Consider the following 18,689-nt stretch of genomic DNA (forward strand, 5'->3'; position numbering starts at 1 on the left):
AAGAGGGAGGACTCTGATTCCTTGTCCCTGAAAAATAAATCCTCGCTGAAAGCTTTAGTCAACCATGAGGTGGCGCTGTGACCAAAGATGAAAAGTGGAGGAAGAGAAGGAGTGTACTCTTCCCTGTTCTTTCGCCTCGCCCTGCGCAGCCGCCTGGGAGCTGGAGACTGGGGGGGCGGGGGTGGGGGCTAGAAGACGAACCGGAAATGAGAGGCGGTTTCCGGGGTGCGCGCGCTTCAACATCCGGGCATCGCCTTCTTCCTGTCGCCTTCCCCACACCCCTACCCCCCATCCCTACCGACAGGAAGCGGAAGTTAAGAAGGCGTATCCTGGCTGCCTCTTAGCAACGCCGGGGTGGGTCACGGGACACAACCAGCTGACTCAGGTAGAGCAAGAATCAGTGGGTGGGCTTGTTGCAGCCACGATTGCCCGGCCAGGGACCCGGGCTGAATAGACATCGTCAGAATGTCGGCGAAAGACCGAATTGAAATCTTTCCCTCGAGAATGTAAGTAAAAGAATGGAACGAACAGGTGTTCAGGAAGACCTGCCCGAGCCGCTGTCCCTCCATACCCTGGACCAGCAGCGGGGCTCCTTGTTTCCTGGGCCGACCTGAGCTCTCTCCAGTCTCTTCTCGCGAGTCCAGGGCGAGGCTCCCTGAGGGGCCCCTTACACATTCCTCTGAGTGAACCAGACTGGACAGAGCAAGTCCAGCCCGTGAGAACAGGCGCCCGGCCTGCTGGCTTTTGTAGAGATTAGCTGACTTTAGTCATTAATCGAGCCATTCATTCCATATTCCCTTATTGATCCGGACACTGGATTTATATAACTATGAATCGTCGCCACTCTTGCCCTAACAGGGCTCACAGTTTAGTGGAGGGATAGACCAGCGGACGCAGTTTGATAAATGCTTTTTTTTTTTTTTTTGCGGTACTAGGGACTCTCACTGTTGTGGCCTCTCCCGTTGCGGAGCACAGGCTCCGGACGCGCAGGTTCAGCGGCCCATGGCTCACGGGCCCAGCCGCTCCGCGGCATGTGGGATCTTCCCGGACCAGGGCACGAACCCGTGTCCCCTGCATCGGCAGGCGGACTCTCAACCACTGCGCCACCAGGGAAGCCCTGATAAATGCTTTGAGAAGAGAAGTCTACTGCGGTGGGAAGCAGGCTTCTAAACCAATTTGGGGGTTTAATCGAATCGCCCTAAAGTGGGCGTCAGGTTTGATCTTGGATACCCATACTCATTTTCTAAGATCCCCTGAAATATCACATGCGGTGGGAAGCTAGACCTGAATTTCCGAGGCACTCCTTTTGTCTGTCACCATTGCATGTCATTCAGACTTCTGTTAATAATCACCCATCACATTGTAAAGTGCATATTTGTTTATGTATATTTACCACTGAACTGTGAGCTCTCTCCAGGATGAGAAGTGTCTTGATTATTAATCCACAGAAGGTCCACAAAAAATGTTACTTAAATGAACCCATGCCATGGAATATGTTCATTTGTGGCCTCCTTTTCTCTTTGGGCCTGAATTCTTTGTCAGGAGAAAAATTTTGAGTTTTCTCAAATGTGCCTAACAACGTGTGGAAGGTAAAGATTGTTCTTATTTGCCCTCTCCCCCTCCCCCTCTTCCTTTTCCTCTTTTTTTCACTGAGGAGCAGAAAATCAGTTTTGGCTTTGACACTTAGATCTTTTGATTGTGGTCCTATCTCTTTGGGGGTGTTCTGCTGTTTTCCTTTATTTTGACTTTTTCTCAGAGAATCTGAGGATGCTTTAAAATAAGAGTTATATTTTAACCCCCAAACCTAGATTTCTGTACCTACCTGGGTGGCTACAGCTTTTAATGAAATGAAGGGGTTTTTGTTTGTTTGGTTTCTACCTTTGCCTGTTGACTTTCTAACAGCTGTTAGTCCTAGGTGGGAAGTCAGTCAGTTGTGGAGAAAGGCAGTGCCTGTGAAATAGATAAGGCTCAGGACTACCCTGGGGTAGTGAGGACTGTAGAACTCCCAGCACTTAAAGACTGACTCCATCCAAACCTCTGCCCTAAGAGACACCAGACTCTAGCATGGCTTCTAGTAGCCTAAGGCTATGTTCCTAGAATGACTCCAGCCCCTAGTAAAATGCCTGCTTGAGAAAACTCATCCAGCCAGAATTTACTCTTTGTTCTATGCAACACCTGAGACTATGCCCCTGACCTCGCTTCCTTAATTGCCTGCTAGCAGACACAGCTGGCCTGATGGCATTTCCAATGCCCAACCTTTTGGAATTTTTCTCTGACTCCAGTCCACTCTCACTCTCCTCGCTCGTTTAAAAATGCCTAATCACCTGTGCACAATCAGAAAGGAGCTCAGCTCTTTCCCCTGCTGTCAGTGGTTACTGAATAATATCTGTTTCCACAGCTTTAACTAATGTCTGGCTGTGTTTATCTTTGATAGTAGTCAGAATGTTAACATTTTGTTTTGTTTTGTTTTTGCTTTGAGACTAAGAGGTGAAAATACACTCTTTGGGCTTAGACAAGAATGATAGGTTTGTGAAGGTGAAAATTGCTATTTGAGAGCACTCAGCTTGCCGATTAAGAGGAAAATCAGGTGCAGGAAATAACTGCTTCTCTAAATATTTTCCCCAAGGCTTATCAGCAGGTACTTTGTCATGTAGTCAGATGTTTTTGATTCAGCTGGAAGCAAAGTCATCATCCTAGCTGAAGGTCAAACATTTTTTGTAGGGCCAAGCAGCTCTGTGACTTGTAAAAGAACAAGAGTTTAAAGAGCGAGGCTAGAAAACACACTAGTGACTTCTGTTTCAGACACTGCCACCTTACAGTGTTATCCTGTGAAATGGGGCCGTCACCCACTTAGGCACCAGAGAGAGCAAATCAAGTTTAGAGTGGAAGCAAAAGAGGCATGAAGGATTTGGAGTCAACAGAAGTCAGTCACATCCAGGTTCTCCTACATACTGGCTATAAGCCTTTGGGCAAGTCACTCTTTGAGTCTCAAGAATTAAAATTTGTCTATTTCATGAGAAAAGAAATTAAATATAGGAGGAAATTAAAATTAGCGTGGTGAATTCAGTTTTATGAACCAGTTCACCTTTTTACTGTAAACTTGCTGCCATTTGCATTACTAGGACTTGACTTAAATTTGGTTCAACTCTTTGAGCCCAAAGTCTGGTGGTTAGTGTCAACAACACGGTATGTTAAATGTACACATTGGGGTGCATAGCTCTTGCTCAGGCTGGAAGCTGAACCAACTTCACTTGGTTAGACCTCCAGTGAAGCTAGTCCGTGCAAATTCAGCCACTGATAGCTAGTTTTTCAAAGACAGAACTGTTCACCTGAATTATGTCCCCTTAATCTATAGGTGAGGTAGTATGGCATATGGTTGGGGTACAGTGGACCTAGGTTTGAACCTTGGTTAAATCCCTGGAGTCAGAAATCTGTTTCAGGTCTTGCTCTGCATTTTCTTCACCGAGTGACTGTGGGAAAGTCATTTCACTTTTCTGAGCTTCGTTTTCCTATCTTTCAAGATAATGTCTAAAGCCCCTTCCAGCTATAGAATTATTTTAGTAATCTTTGGCCTATGGTAGAAGATTCAGTATAATCTAAGAATTTAGTCAGAAGTTTAGCAAAAACTATTTTGCAGTTGGTAATAACACCAGTCATATGAAATTATGTACCCTTAAATCACTTTAGGTATGTTATACAATTGATTATTGAATCTTATTATCCACTTTTTTTTCTCATTATTAAATTTTATATGGCATATGGTAGCAAGAATGGAAATGTCAATTTCTGCTGTTGCTTTCTTGACTTTGGTTTTGGGGTTTCTGATGAGAAAAGATTGAAATAGGGAGGTAAGGAGATTTAAGTGGCTTGTCACTTCTCAGAAGTGTTTACTTATATGTGTTATTTGTTACCTGGAGTCATTTACAAATTAGTAAAGTGATTGGTAGTAGAGTCTTAATTGATGATATCAAAACACTTCAATGCCACACTTTTAATGGAAAAAGTGATAAATGATTGTGGTATGAAATACAGAAGGTAAAACAGAATATAGTAGTAAAAAGTAAATCCATCTTTTTCACTCAACCTCACTTTCCAAATGAAACTGTTACCACTTTCTGTGAACCTCTCTAGAACTATTCTCTTTATCTATATAAGCACATTCATCCCTTACTGTGCATAACTGAGACAATGTAATATGAGGAGCACATGCAGATCTAGCTTCCTCTTTTTTTTTAATGGCTTCATATCATTCTGTTGTATGATGAACCATGATTTGTGGAACATTTAACTTGTTCCCACCCTTTTGCTATTATAAATAAGGCTAGACTACTCGTCCTTGACCTTGTACATGTTTTTGTGTACATGTGGGAGTAAATCAGGGGGATAAATCCCTTAAAGTAGAATTGTTGGTCCTGAAGGTAAATGCATTCAAATTTTGATACATATCATTGGACAGATTTTTTTTTAAATTCTTAGTGCATCCCTAATGGAAACATATACTGTTTTAACTCACAAATCAAGTAATTATTTAAACTATGCTGGCATCATAAAATAGTTCTGACAAATATTTATTAAATCATAATAAAATTTATTAAATTATTAACCAATTATTAATATTTATTATTATAATTTATTAAATTATTAATGTTATTTATTAACTTATTTATCAAATTATTAAGTTCTTATTTATTAAAGGATTGTTTCTGTTTTAAATAAAAAAGACTTATTTATGGAACACTGAGGGTGGAAATCTATAGTATTGAGAAACCAGTTTAGCCTGTCAGTTACAAATGGTATATATTCTTGCTCTCATGACATCAAGGAATTCGCATAATTTTAACACCATATTGGGGAAGTATTTTTGTTTTAAATGTCTTTAACTTTATTTACATAGGGCACAGACCATCATGAGGGCTCGGTTAAAAGGAGCACAGACAGGTCAAAACCTCCTAAAGAAAAAATCTGACGCCTTAACTCTTCGATTTCGACAGATCCTTAAGAAGATAATAGAGGTAGAGTGAAGTTTGCTTAGAATTGTATTTATTTTAGAAGTATCTATGGAAAATCCAGCACAACCGTTGGCATTTTAATTAAACATTTTTCTTTCAAAAGTAAAAATGCCATTGTAAATGTAACAAGTTTCAGAAAGTACATTTAATAAGATTCAAACTCTTTACTCTTGCCCCCAAACCCCACTTGATCTACTCTGGCCCCTGCCTGCCCCTCTGATCTCATTTGGAGCTTTTTTTCTAACATCCTCCTCTAGGACCTTTGCATTAGCTGTTTCTAATGCCCGAAATGCTCTTTCCCCAGAATTTATTATGACTGTCCTCTGGCCTGTCTGGTAACTTTCTACCCACCTGTCCCAGTTTTTCTTCTCTTTCAAAAAAAATTACTGTGTATTCTCAAACATTAAATATTCCAGATTTTAGAATCACTGTGCCATTAGGATTTTGAGAGCAGTATAGTGAATTTAAAAGATTAATTTGAGCAAAACAGCATGAATAAGGAATTCATTCAGGAATAAGGTCGGCCCTTCATTAAAGATTCAGTTTTCTATTTCTTAGTGCCTTTGTTCCAGTATTTTAATTATAAAACTCATGGTTTTGCAACATTGTTAGTAACCATAACCAAAACTGTTCAAGCAAAATTGGATATATTTATTTTATTGTTACCAAATCAATATTTACGTGTACACCTAGTGTAAAATACTGATGGTTGTTAAAGGAACATGATTATGATATGATTTTTCCCTGTAAAAAACTTGGTTTTATTGGCTGTTGGTTTTTGCTTTTCTAGACTAAAATGTTGATGGGTGAAGTGATGAGAGAAGCTGCCTTTTCACTTGCTGAGGCCAAGTTCACAGCAGGGGACTTCAGGTAAGAACACTTAAGTGGGGTGTTTTGAAAAACAAAGTGCTATCATGTTCATAATTTCATGTAAAAGCCTCTTTTAATTTAAAAAAATACATAAGCATGAAAGACAAATGATATAGTAATAATAAGAACACTTTTAACCCCATCACCTTTTTTGTGTTTATTACCACCCACGTGTATCTGTTACATAGTTGCAGGCACAGAATACTTAATATTTTATAGTACATTTTCATTTAGTATTGTATCATAAACATTTTTCCCTATTTTCACATAGCTGCATAATATTTAGATGTATGATAATGTATTAACGTTTTCCTGTAATGGTGGACCTTTGGGTTGATTTTCAGATATTTGGATTATTAGAAAAGGTGCCATGAACATCTTTATGTATATATTTTTAAATTTCTGTTGAATTATTTCCTTAGGAAAATTTTTGAGAATGGAATTGGTTGTTTAAAGGGCATGGACTTTATGGCATATGTCAATGTGTGCTTTACAAAGTGTACAAAATGGCTTAGTTATTGCTTTACATATGTTATGTTTGGTTATGTGATTTGATTCTCCAAATAAGCCTGTGAGGTGGACCAGGCGAGCATTGTTGTTCTCAGTTTAAGTTTAGTGCCTTCCTAAAGTCAAATGACTACTCAGGGGCAGAAGTGGAAGTTTTCAGGGTTTTTGATTTTAGTCTTCTTTACCAATAACACAATGCCTCCATTCTTAGTTTGTGTTATCTGGGAACATTACCTGTGGACAGTCTTACAGCTTGAGGGGCATAAGACCTTTTTTTTTTTTTGCAGTACGCGGGCCTCTCACTGTTGTGGCCTCTCCCACTGCGGAGCACAGGCTCCGGACGAGTAGGCTTAGCAGCCATGGCTCACGGGCCCAGCTGCTCCGCGGCATGTGGGATCTTCCCGGACCGGGGCACGAACCCATGTCTCCTGCATTGGCAGGTGGACTCTCAACCACTGCGCCACCAGAGAAGCCCGACCTTTCTTTTTTTCTTTTTTTCATAAGACATTTTGAAGTAGTAGACTTTTAATTTTTGCCAGTGTTGGTAGGATAACAATTTGCATTGACTTTTCCATGAGAGGGCGGGAATAAATAGTGTGTATGTGGTATGTGAAAGTGTTTTAGGGTGGTTATGGGGAAGACACTTTATTTTGTGATAGTAACAGGTGGGGAGTCAGACAAAGCCAGATGGAAATTAGATAGATTCCAAGGTAAGGGAATTGAACTCCTGCTTAGGCACACCTACAGATTTGAACAGCAAACCCAGAAGGAACGTTTTCTCCAAATTACATTAGTGGAATGAAAATCCCTAAAGTCACATCTATGCACCACATGTCTGATTGAAAACTTAAGCAGCCATGTACATTAAAATCATTCTTTGTATTCTTATGGCTGATGTTTGAATATTGCTCATACTTTGCTCTCTGAGGCCCTCCTCTGGTAGCAGTGATTGTTCTTTTCTGAAAGAAGACAATCATCAAAGCATAATCATGACATCTTACTTTTGTTGAAGTCACCTGATGGGTCCCTGCTGGTTTATTTCTCACTCTAAAAACTCAACTAAATCAAGGCCTTTTCTTTTTCTGCAGCACCACAGTAATCCAAAATGTAAATAAAGCCCAAGTGAAGATTAGAGCAAAGAAAGATAATGTAGCAGGTAACTTTTCAACCCTTTGGAACTCTTGGTGGAGAAAAGATAACATTTTAAAATTAACCCGTTTATACAGCAAGATCTTGATGGCCCAGTTAATCTTTTCTCCTTAGACAAAGTTGTTTGGCTTTACATGTTAAAACTTGTTTACTGGTGGTTGCCAGGGGATGGGGGTGGGGAAAGCTGCTGTTCAGTGGATGTGAAGTTACAGTTATACAAGATAAATACATTTTAGAGACCTGCTGTACAGTAGTATAGTTACAGTTAATAGGGTGTTGTGCACTTAAAAACTTAAGAAAGTAGATCTCATGTTGAGTGTTAACACATACACACAGGAAAAGGGACACAGGTCTTTTGGAGGTGATGGATATGTGTATTACCTTAATTGTGATGATGGTATCATGGGTGTATGCATATTTCTATACTCATAAAAATGTATACATTAAATATGTGCAATTATTTGTATATTATGTATACCTCAAAGATGAAAGAAAAAAAACAAACAAACATTGTAACAGCCAGATCCCTTACTAAGGATAATTTGACTTTTGAATAGGAATGAACACTTAAGGAAGGTTCCTAAATTCATTCATTGAAACCAGTTACAGTTCCACGCAATCTCTTGACTTTTGAGTATTTGCTGAAAAAGAAACACCGGAAACAGTGGTTAAGAAACAGTACTTCAAGGACATGTTTGTGAATCCATATATGTTTTTGTGTCTAACAGGTGTTACTTTGCCAGTATTTGAACATTACCATGAAGGAACTGACAGTAAGTGTGAAACTTTTTATGTGTGTGTCTCTGGGTTCTTCCAGTTCCTCTTTAAATGAACCTTATTCTGGAAAATGATGATAAATAGACCTGCTTAGAGTTCAGTGGTTCCAGTGTTGGAAACCTTCTTCTTTTTTTCACTTTTTTTTTGGCCTCGCCGGGCAGCATGTGGGATCTTAGTTCCCCGACCAGGGATCAAACCCATGCCCCCTGCATTGGGAGTGTGGAGTCTTAATCACTGGATCGCCAGGGAAGTCCAGAAGCCTTCTTATCAGATATATTTGGGACAATAGTTTATCAGTTAATCAAAAAAGTGTTATTGCAGGGAGTCACAAAACATTATACATTGCTTAAAATATTTTATTTCAACCTAGAAATTTATAGAGTCATTTGCAATTTTAAAAGTATAAGGCCATGGCCTTTCTTTGAGTATGAATCCACTGATTAGACTTCCATGTTGTCTTTCTGCATAAACCACACCCACAATGTATTGTTTATAATTTCCAGTTTGGGTCTTTTTAAAGTACAGTAAGATCTTAGGCACTGTGATACAATCTGAATGCTGAATCTTCCTAGACTTTTATAGCCAGCCTGCCCAATTTTTTTATAATTGTCTCACCTTTTCCTAATTTGACAGCATGTTTCAGGTAGTAATGCATCTTTGTTGAGTCTTTCCAAAGTAATCAACTTTCTTTCATAGAAACAACAATATTCTTTCTTTGGCCCTCATATTAAATTGGTTCACATCAAATATTTAGTACTGCTTGAATAAAGAAGTAGAATATTCTAGAGAGTCACCTGTTAACAGAGTGTCAACCATACTGGGGCATCAGGCAGTATAATCTACAAAGGGAAGGGGTGCATTCATTAATCCAGCAAGGTAACTTCTCCTATAGTTAGATTTAGAATAGTATCCTTGTGCAAAACTATTCAGCAACATGTCCTACAGTTTTGGGGGAGTGAAATGGGCACTTAATATTTGGGTTAGTGAATTTATTTTTCCATGTTTGGTATTATTCTGACTTATCTTCTTTTGGGAAGTTTATGGGGAAGATTACACCCTAAATACAAATGTTGTCTGACTGGTTCTTTCAGGTTATGAACTGACTGGTTTAGCCAGAGGAGGTGAACAGTTGGCTAAACTGAAGAGGAATTATGCCAAAGCAGTGGAACTACTGGTGGAACTAGCTTCGCTGCAGGTAAGTTTCTGAAATGGTGGCTTCTGCACCATCGTCCCTACTTTTTACTACTAACAAAATGTTTGTGCAATGTTATAGTTTCACTCTTGGCTAGGTGAGAACAGCAATAGTCAATATAGATTTAAATGCAAATATAATATGGTTTATGCATGAAAGCCTTTTTTCCCCCCGCTTTGTGGCCAGTTAGTATATATCTAGGTCATTAGTGTATGATTCTCTTCTCTTGCCATCTTTATAACTTCAGGTGAGTCTGAAATAAACAAATTCTAATAGAATGGAAATCATGTTAGCTCTATGGAAATCTCATAAGAATTTTCTGTTCTTTAAGTATGTTGAAGTAGTCTTGGTTTCCAAATGTTTCTACAAGTGCTGAGTGAAGGCGAGTGGTGGACAGGGCATGAGTAGGAAGACTTTGTGCTTACATTATTAATTTATCCTCTTATTTTAGACTTCCTTTGTTACTTTGGATGAAGCTATTAAGATAACCAACAGGCGTGTAAATGCCATTGAACATGGTGAGTGTAAGCTGCTCTGGGGCTCTTTGTCCATCCTCTTGTCCGCACCTCCACATTTGTCACGGACCTACTAGGAATCAGGCACTGATCGCCTACTGAATAAGATGTTGCCCCTGCCCACAGTGGGAAGGGCAGTGAGTCAGTAATACAGGTAACTGTTAGTAAATCCTTTGATAGAAGTGTGTGTATGATTTAGGGGGTAGTTAGAGGAGAGTGGTGAGTTAAAAAGTACGGAATGTTTTACTCATTTCTGATTATTCATGAATAAAAGGTGAAACTATTTCTCAAGAGCCCTAATGTTTTTGTAAGTTCTTTCCAATGACTGAGTGATAAATGTTTTTGAACACATGAAGTATTAAGCTTTAAAGCTCTCTTTCTTAGGCCTTATGTCCTGTTCTCTTGCTGTTCTCCTTGATTTCTAAAAATAAAATTTCCCATTGGATGCATTTATTTTCCATCTCTCATTTCATTATTTTAAAACTGACTGCTGAATGTTGCCACAGTACTTTTTGCTTAAGAAACTCAGTTTTCATTAAAGCAACACTTATTCAATTTTAAAGTAAGAAAGGAGCAAAAGTTGAGCAGCAAGGAAATTATTTTGCTTGGGCTCTATTAGTGTTAAAGAGGAAGTTATCTCATTGTTTAAAAACTCAAAACACATTTCCTGACTGCTTGCTTGTGCCAGCCTCTTGCATGGAATTGCAAGCAAAACAAAATGGATAAGGTAACAGTTCCAATTCACAAGGAGTTCACATTCTAGAAGCAGAATAGGCAAATTCTGTGTAAAGTAGAACCTTATGATTGACAGAAAATTCAACTTCCTGTATTCTCTCTGCTCAATGCTCCAGTTTTAAACAATGGATTGCTGTAGTATTTAAAATAACATCTATGGTTCAATGTTACATATTCATATAAATTCAGTATATTCAGTGTTGTATATGTATCACGGTCCAGTGTTACCTGTCCATAGAAAAGACAGTATGAGGGCATATTCCAAAATATTTATAATTAGTTAACTATGGAGTGGTTGGATTATACTTCATTTTATTTCTCTGTGTTTTTGTTTTTTGCATTAAATGTACATTTATTTTACAGTTAGAAAAAATAAGTTACTGTTATACAAATGAGCACTGGCAATTTGAAAAAAGATTTGAAGTTCTCACTATATATATATTTTTTAAACCCTAGTCATCATTCCCCGGATTGAACGTACCCTTGCTTATATCATCACAGAGCTGGATGAGAGAGAGAGAGAAGAGTTCTATAGGTTTGTTGGAATTTGCAGTTATTGATCATTTTTTGTTTTTCTGTATTCCAAAAGCTCGATTTGCTGAGACATGCTGGCTTATGTTCTTTAGAATTAGCACAGCTTGGGACTTCCCTGGCAGTGGTTAAGACTCCACGCTTCCATTGCAGGGGCCATGGGTTTGATCCCTGGTCGGGGAACTAAGATCCCACATGCAGTGCAGCGCGGGCAAAAAAAAAAAAAGAATTAGTACAACTTGTATTTTATTCTGATAAGAAACAAGGAATAATATTGCCAAAGGCTGTGGAGATAGATCTGTGCCAAGTTTTGCACACACCTAAAATATGGCATCTCTGAAAACTCAGGCCCTTCAGACAAACTATAAATAGCCTCGATAATTCTTTAAAATGAAACAATGATTTAGATGGGGTGTCTCCTACATAAAAAGAAACTGGAATTAATCAGTCAATCAACAAATATGTATTGCATGTTGGAAATGTTCCAGGAGAAGGTATAAAGTACTTGGGGACATTACATAATAATATAAATCATACCATTAGAAAGTCAGAGTACTTGGAGAGAAATGATACCTGTACAGGAATTAGCTCTGAACATTTAGAGCTAGTAGGGACAATAAATACTAAATAGGTGGTGTGCAGGGCTCAGTGTGTCAGTTTCAGAGAAGTGGGAGATAGGTGAAGGCAGGCGTATTCAGGAAAGACATAGCTGTCTTGCACCTTGAGTAGCTTCTGAGTATGATTTATAATCATAATTAGCAAAATTTGGTTTGTCCTTCAGTTGATGTGCAGGGTTGTGGTAATCCAGATTGAATGATCCAAAATTTTAGTGTCTGAATGCTGAAAACCTGTTCCATTATCAGGGAATGGACATCAAAGTTTATTCACCCTGAGACAGGAGCTTTTGAAATCAGTTATTAGCTTAAAATGTGTGTGTATTCTACCTCAAATCTTTTTTTTAAATGGGTTATAAATATGTTACTGAAATTGAAATTAATAAGGGTAGAATTTTGTTCTACTTTGTAGGTGTTTATTATCCTTGTTACAAAACTAGAAGAAATCAATTCTACTTAGTACCAAAACAGCATTCAGAAAATTCCCTCCTTTATTTTATAGGTTAAAGAAAATACAGGAGAAGAAAAAGATTCTCAAGGAAAAGTCTGAGAAGGACTTGGAACAACGGAAGGCAGCTGGAGAGGTGATGGAACCTGCTAATCTTCTGGCTGAAGAGAAGGATGAGGATCTTCTCTTTGAATAATGTTTCCTGCTCTGATTCCTTCAAAAGGCCTAACATGGCATCATTTTAATTCATGGTGTGTAGGTTTGGTATGTGTGGCTATTTAATTTTTGGCCTAAGAATTTCACCAGTTGTAAAATTCCCTGTTGTCTATTTATGGGATTACCTTTGCAGAATCATAATTCAGCAACCGTTTCTCACCAATGAGATTTGGAGAACCTGCCCAGAAACTTACAGAATTTATTCTGCGAAGTGTCACCCTACTCCACTTACATGTCTGTTGCAAGTGACCTGCTTACCGACATATTAAGAAATTCCCCTTAGCAAACAGCAGTGGTCTCAGGCCAACACACGTAGGCCAGCTACTGCTGGAACACCCTTTGTTCCTACCTACTTGCACACCGTTGTCTGAGATTGCTGCAGCCATCCTTGTGTTAGTTACTGTGGGACTTCTCTCCTCAAACATTATGAAAACCTTCACTTATTCTTCCTTGAATATCAGGTCTGTCTTGTCTGTCATGGGAACAGTTCTGCCAGTTCAAATGTGACTATGGTAATATACAGTAAAATGATTTTAAAATGAGTTGTTCCTTTTTTAATGAATTTACTGCTAAGTTGTGTTCTTATGCTCAGATCACCACATGGGATTAGCATCCAAAAAGAGCTTTCTCTGCAGACATGTATGAAGTGGGTAGCTTCCCTTTCCCCCCCTTCATAAACTTACTGAGGTGAGTGAGTGAGTGTTGAATTTTGGGATACTAATAAATATGATTGCCAATGAGTTAAGAGGGCTTATTATTACTGCTGTTTTTTCTAAGAATAATTAATTCCCATTTGAGAGTAATAAGGTAACTGTAGTATTTTATAATCAGTAACAACTTGAGGCATTTGAATGACCATATCGGGTGACTGAGGTTTTTAGTAGTTTGATCTGGTGTGAGCCATCCATGATTACTCAGGCTTTCCTGCACTCAGTTATAGGCATTGTTTGACATGATTGGCCATGGAACAGTTTTTAATTAGTGAAATTGTGACACTAGCCTTAACCGTATTGTGTTTAAATCAACTGATATCACAGCCTAGACTAATTTTAAAGTAGGTAATTTTAAAGTAATTTTGCATACATTTAACAAAGACCTACCATAAAATAGCTTAGTGGTATTAGACATTTGTGTTTTATCTATTATTATCTCATCACAACAACCATTAAGAGGTACGTATTGTTTTAATCCTGCATTTCACAGAAGAAAATTTTGACGTACAATGAGCTTGAAGTGGTGAATCCCAGATTTAAATCCAGGCAGTCTACCTTCAGAATTTTTACATCCTTAACTTCTATCCTTTTTGCCTCCCCTATGTTAAAAACTTTGGGTAAAGGTAAAGACATAAGGCCTGTCCTGGAGGAGCTGATTTTTAGGAAATCCTGTTGCTGCTCACAATAAAATCTCAGATTCAATGTAAATTCAGTAGTGATTGGAAAACCAACAACTGAGTTCCTAAGTCTTGAAAATAAATAGGTAACAGTGAACTGCTTAATATCTAATCCTCCCAACATTCTAGTGAGTTAGTTATAAATACCATCATCTCCATTTTGCAGGTGGAAGGCAGGCCAAATGTATCTTGATTTCAGAGCCTTGGTTCTTAAGTGGTATGTATGTATGTATGGCTCTGTAGGAGGCAAAAATTAGCTGGAAAGTAGATGCAGAGAGCCAGGTTTCGTGGGTTTTCGTTTAGATAAATTTATGTTCAACTTAAGGAACTAAGCCAGAGAAGTACCCTAGAGTTTTTCCTGTGGCACCATAAACCTCTGGTACTTACTGGCTTTGGCTACCCTCCCTACATAAGTAAGTGCAGAAGATTTTACAGTGTAGCATATTGTTAAAAAGAAAGAGACAAGAGTGGACAGAAAATTTGTTGTGTAGGGTTGGGGTGATTGAAGCTGTATGGGAAGGGAGTAGATCAGGAATAGGAATAGAAAGCTGGACTGGGGTAGCGTGTGTGTATGTGTAACAAACACTTTCTGGTACCTGATTGGCCTCCTTTGGGAGATACAGAGTAGGTATTAAAGAAAAAGGGAAGGGATGAAGAATGGAGAATGAAAATATGTTATATATTTGTCAACAAGTCATCCTATCCTCCGTGTTCTCAAATTGGTGGTTGCATGTAGTGGAATTCGCCTGAGTATTACATACCTTCTTCCCCAGAAAACTAGTTCCAGAGTTCACAGCTTTGTCTATCTGTCTTTAATACAGTTTAAACAATTAAGGAAACAGAACCTACATTTGTGCCAGTAGGGGGCACTTCCCCACTGTGAAGAATAAATTAAAACGTATTTGTGTTTCACCCAGAGGTTCCAATGGACTTGATTCTGGCAAAACTTGAAGACAAGGGTGGGTCATTTTAGATGTGTTGAAACCTTGAATGGCAGAGGATATAAACACAGCAAGAGAAAGTATTCAGTGACTTTTAAAATTTGAAATATAATTTTACTTTTTATTTTTACATTACAATGTGCAGTGTTACATCTCAAAACAACAGAGTGCAGATAGATACAGGCGGGATAAGAGTACAAAGGAGAGTTAACAACAGATGTCAGAAAGGTTACCTTTATTAAGGCTAAATCCCTGGTTTAAATTTTCCACACACATTCACAGAATTACATTCAAAGTATTCCTTAGGCCATGAGAAAAGGAAAAAAAAAATCCAGACATTAGATTTTCATAGAAAGCAAATCTGGATTAATCTAAACACTATTCTCCTTTCTGTTTGTTCTGACTTAAGGAAATTTAGTAAAGGAAGATTATTTCCTTACTTGAACTAATGTACATTTCATTAGCGATTGGTATCATTCCTATCAGTGGTTAAGACCTCCCTCCACACTGGGGTCTCCAATCAGAACCACAGAGGGACAGGAAATGGAATTGGCCAGAGCGGTGTAGGGCACAACTAGGTGGAGAGCAAGGCTTTTTTCCATTTTCTTTCAAGGAAGTCAGCAACAACTCAGTTTTCACTTTGTAGGGACTATGTCGAATATCAGCACATCCATATCACCAGGATTGAGGAAAGTTGGGATATAAACATTTCTATCCCTCTACCACTGCTGATGAGGAAGAAAAATATATAGGACGTAAATGATCCCCAAAATACCTCATCAGCTTAGATTTTTAAGAAGTATACTACGGCATAGCATGTGCCTCGGTAGGGTACTTGGACTTGCTTGTTAAAGCCATGCCTGAGTCTGCACAGCACATGGCCCTAGCGTTGGCCCTGTGGTCTACAGGTAACTCAGGGACTAGCGCAGCAGCCACTTACTGACACCGCCTAAAATCTCATTCTAACTTGACTCAAACTGCAAACGTTTTAGATCGTAGGGTTGAAAATAGTTGTCAGTTATAAGCAGCTCACAAAACTCCACTGTCTACCACAGACTACCTTTCATTCCTAAAGAGAAAGTATACTGGAAAACTGAAAAGATTAAGTACTTACGGTGCCTTGTTTTCAGTGCTGAAAATCACTGTGACCTTTGCATTTTCCTGCCATAAACTGGAGTGTTTCAGACCTGAAGAGACAGTATGTATGGCATTCCTTACCTCAACCTAGGAATGTTACTTTCTTCCTAAGGAACATTATCTTGAAAGTATTTCCACACAAGATATATTCCACAGCCAACTTTGAGGCCATGTGAATTTCAACAGAAAAAGGCAGCATATAAACTGTCTACAATTTGTTCAAATAATATTATGCAAAGGAGAAAAACTCAAGTATGTACATGACACTGAGACAAACTACTCATTAAAAACAGTTGCTTATGTTAAATTAAGTGACAATTCAGTATTATTCCAGTGTTTAGCTTTGGGGACAGGAATTGTAGCTAAAGTCACCATATAAATAAAATCAAGACATTCACATTTGAGGTTGTTTGTCACACATCACACCATCCCTTAAGCCTTGAAAATACTACAAATTAACTTTCCATGCCAATTACAGAAGTTGAATTTTAAAGCTACAAAGCTATAGAGACAGTATGAAAGTTTCATTAGCTTAAATGTTTTATGATTTAGCTTGTTGCATTCTGATCATAAGAGGCAGACCTTATCAGGATAAAAATCTATTTCTATATGCTTAACTTTTCCCCTGCAATGTTCTTTTCCTAAAACGTTCAAATGACTTTCAGGTCATCTTTTCCTTCTGATCTCAAAGTCAATTGTCATATCATTTCCCTCATATAATTTTATTCCAATGCTGAGCAAGTGTAGTCAATGACCATTTGTCAATCTATTAAATATTAGTATACAGTACAGCAACTATATTAATCACAGAATTCCAGTTTATTACCTACATATATGGCACAGTCATCAAATTATACTGTGCTCATATATAAAAATGAAAAAACTGTCAAATGTGCTATGTCCTTTTATGCATGTAAAAAACTACTTGCATCATGAGGAAGAAACTTAACAGTCAACAGAGTTTATATCAATATCTGCCATTCATAAAAATGTAACTTATACATTCTATTGTACTATGCAGATCAGGAAAAGGAAGTAAAAGTTACCCAATCAGTTGCAACGATTAAAGAAAAAAATTCAGAAAATCATTATACCTTTAAAAAGATCAGCATATGTGGTACATGTTTTAGATCAGAGACTAAAACAGGTGTGACCTTTGCATAAACCTTTCACGTGTGCAGTGAAGTCTGATCCACAAGTTTGAGCTAAAAAATTGGTGCTTCTAACGGAATGTTTTTATGAATTAAAAGACATACAAATGAATTCAAGCCTAACAGAGTAGCTCCAGACCAAAGTGGCACCATTTTTTTTTAAAGTAGTTCTGGTGACTAACCAAATACTGTTGTCTTGCCCAGTGCAGAGAAGCAGTTTCCCTTCACCCACAAATTCCCATGAAGTCATTTAAGTTAACTGTTAAATAACATCAATATTTATTACTATGTGAGACATGGACCATTGTGTATACACACACAAGTTTTTCATGGAAATATGACTAGGCAGAAAAGACTTGGTTAGGTGAAAACAGAATTAAAAGGTTTTTATGTGGATAAAATGGAACTGCTCTGTTGAAAACTTCCATTTAAAATCCCCAAATGAGGCAAGAACCTCTAAAGCCCATGTACAGAGAATAAAGAATGCTGTTAATCAATTGCCTAAGGGGATTTTCTTCTCACTAGTTCAAGATCTAAGAACAGGTCTACAATTTATACTGCCTGCCACCTTCTAGAGACTTGCTCAAGTATCAGGGCTATCTTCCTATTGGCAGTTTGCCAGATCAAGTCCAATCATGCCACAGAATGGATGTTCCCTTCACCTCAGCCAAGTGGATGGCACCCACTGAGGTTCAGTATCAAGTTTGTTAATCAACCTAAGCAATTCCTGATAGGCTTTATCAAGATCCGAGTTCACAATTGCTGTGTCAAAGTAGTGGCCATTGTTCTGCTCCATCTCTCTAGTCTTCTCAATGATTTCTCTCAACTCTTCAGGCTGCAAAGAGAAGATAAAAATTATGAGGTAGGGGCTTCCCTGGTGGCGCAGTGGTTGAGAGTTCGCTTGCCGATGCAGGGGATACGGGTTCGTGCCCCGGTCCGGGAAGATCCCACATGCCGCGGAGCGGCTGGGCCCGTGAGCCATGGCCGCTGAGCCTGCGCGTCCGGAGCCTGTGCTCCGCAACGGGAGAGGCCACAACAGTGAGAGGCCCGCGTACCGCAAAAAAAAAAAAAAAAAAAAAAATTATAAGGTAATCCATTCCTTACCAAAATATACAATGAGTCAGAGATGGCTGAAGAACAAGAAATGGCCTTAGCACTGCTTTCCTTCTGTCTCTCAAAATACTCAGCCTCCAGTGTTCAACCCAACCCTGTCATGACCACAGGGATTTCCTTTGCTCTGGTATCTTCAGCACTCACACTGCGAACCATTTGCAACTCAATATAACCTGTTTATACTGCTATTTAGGTTTTTATATATTTCTGTCTTATCCACAAGACTAGAGGCTTCAAGAGCACAGACTGTTACTTTGAATTCCCTACAGACGTTCGTTTTCAAACATTTCAGGGCACCATAACCTCTTCCTAAAAATAACATCTTCTGTAACAGTGAACCTTTCTGGCAGGACCTCAAGTGCCACCTGCTCTTGGCTCTTATAAAGAACCCCTG

At 38.6% G+C, this 18,689-nt stretch overlaps 2 protein-coding genes across 2 annotated transcripts in view; one reads left to right on the top strand and one right to left on the bottom strand.

Annotated features, from left to right (window-relative positions):
* The first annotated feature begins 330 nt into the window (after positions 1 to 330).
* ATP6V1D (ATPase H+ transporting V1 subunit D) lies at positions 331 to 13,303 on the top strand. The gene is made up of 9 exons (XM_024747254.1): positions 331 to 506; positions 4,895 to 5,012; positions 5,800 to 5,879; positions 7,475 to 7,542; positions 8,264 to 8,308; positions 9,404 to 9,507; positions 9,956 to 10,022; positions 11,211 to 11,289; positions 12,402 to 13,303. Exons 1-9 carry the CDS (start codon positions 466 to 468, stop codon positions 12,541 to 12,543), a joined length of 744 nt encoding a protein of 247 aa, XP_024603022.1. The 5' UTR covers positions 331 to 465; the 3' UTR covers positions 12,544 to 13,303.
* A 1,679-nt stretch (positions 13,304 to 14,982) lies between these two features.
* The window catches only part of PALS1 (protein associated with LIN7 1, MAGUK p55 family member), a 70,723-nt gene continuing 67,016 nt past the window's right edge, over positions 14,983 to 18,689 (bottom strand). Inside the window, exon 14 of the mRNA XM_024747255.1 lies at positions 14,983 to 18,017. Within this exon, the coding sequence (XP_024603023.1) occupies positions 17,841 to 18,017 (177 nt within the window). The 3' untranslated portion in view covers positions 14,983 to 17,840. The remainder of the gene's footprint in view (positions 18,018 to 18,689) is intronic.

The sequence above is a fragment of the Neophocaena asiaeorientalis genome, unplaced genomic scaffold, assembly GCF_003031525.2.
Source record: "Neophocaena asiaeorientalis asiaeorientalis breed wild unplaced genomic scaffold, Neophocaena_asiaeorientalis_V1.1 scaffold398, whole genome shotgun sequence".
Taxonomy (NCBI): domain Eukaryota; kingdom Metazoa; phylum Chordata; class Mammalia; order Artiodactyla; family Phocoenidae; genus Neophocaena; species Neophocaena asiaeorientalis.

Coding starts and splice junctions, on each gene's coding strand:
- ATP6V1D (XM_024747254.1), top strand. CDS start 466: ATGTCGGCGAAAGACCGAATTGAAATCTTTCCCTCGAGAAT. Junction 5,013..5,799: donor TCCTTAAGAAGATAATAGAG/GTAGAGTGAAGT, acceptor TTGCTTTTCTAG/ACTAAAATGTTGATGGGTGA. Junction 5,880..7,474: donor TTCACAGCAGGGGACTTCAG/GTAAGAACACTT, acceptor CTTTTTCTGCAG/CACCACAGTAATCCAAAATG.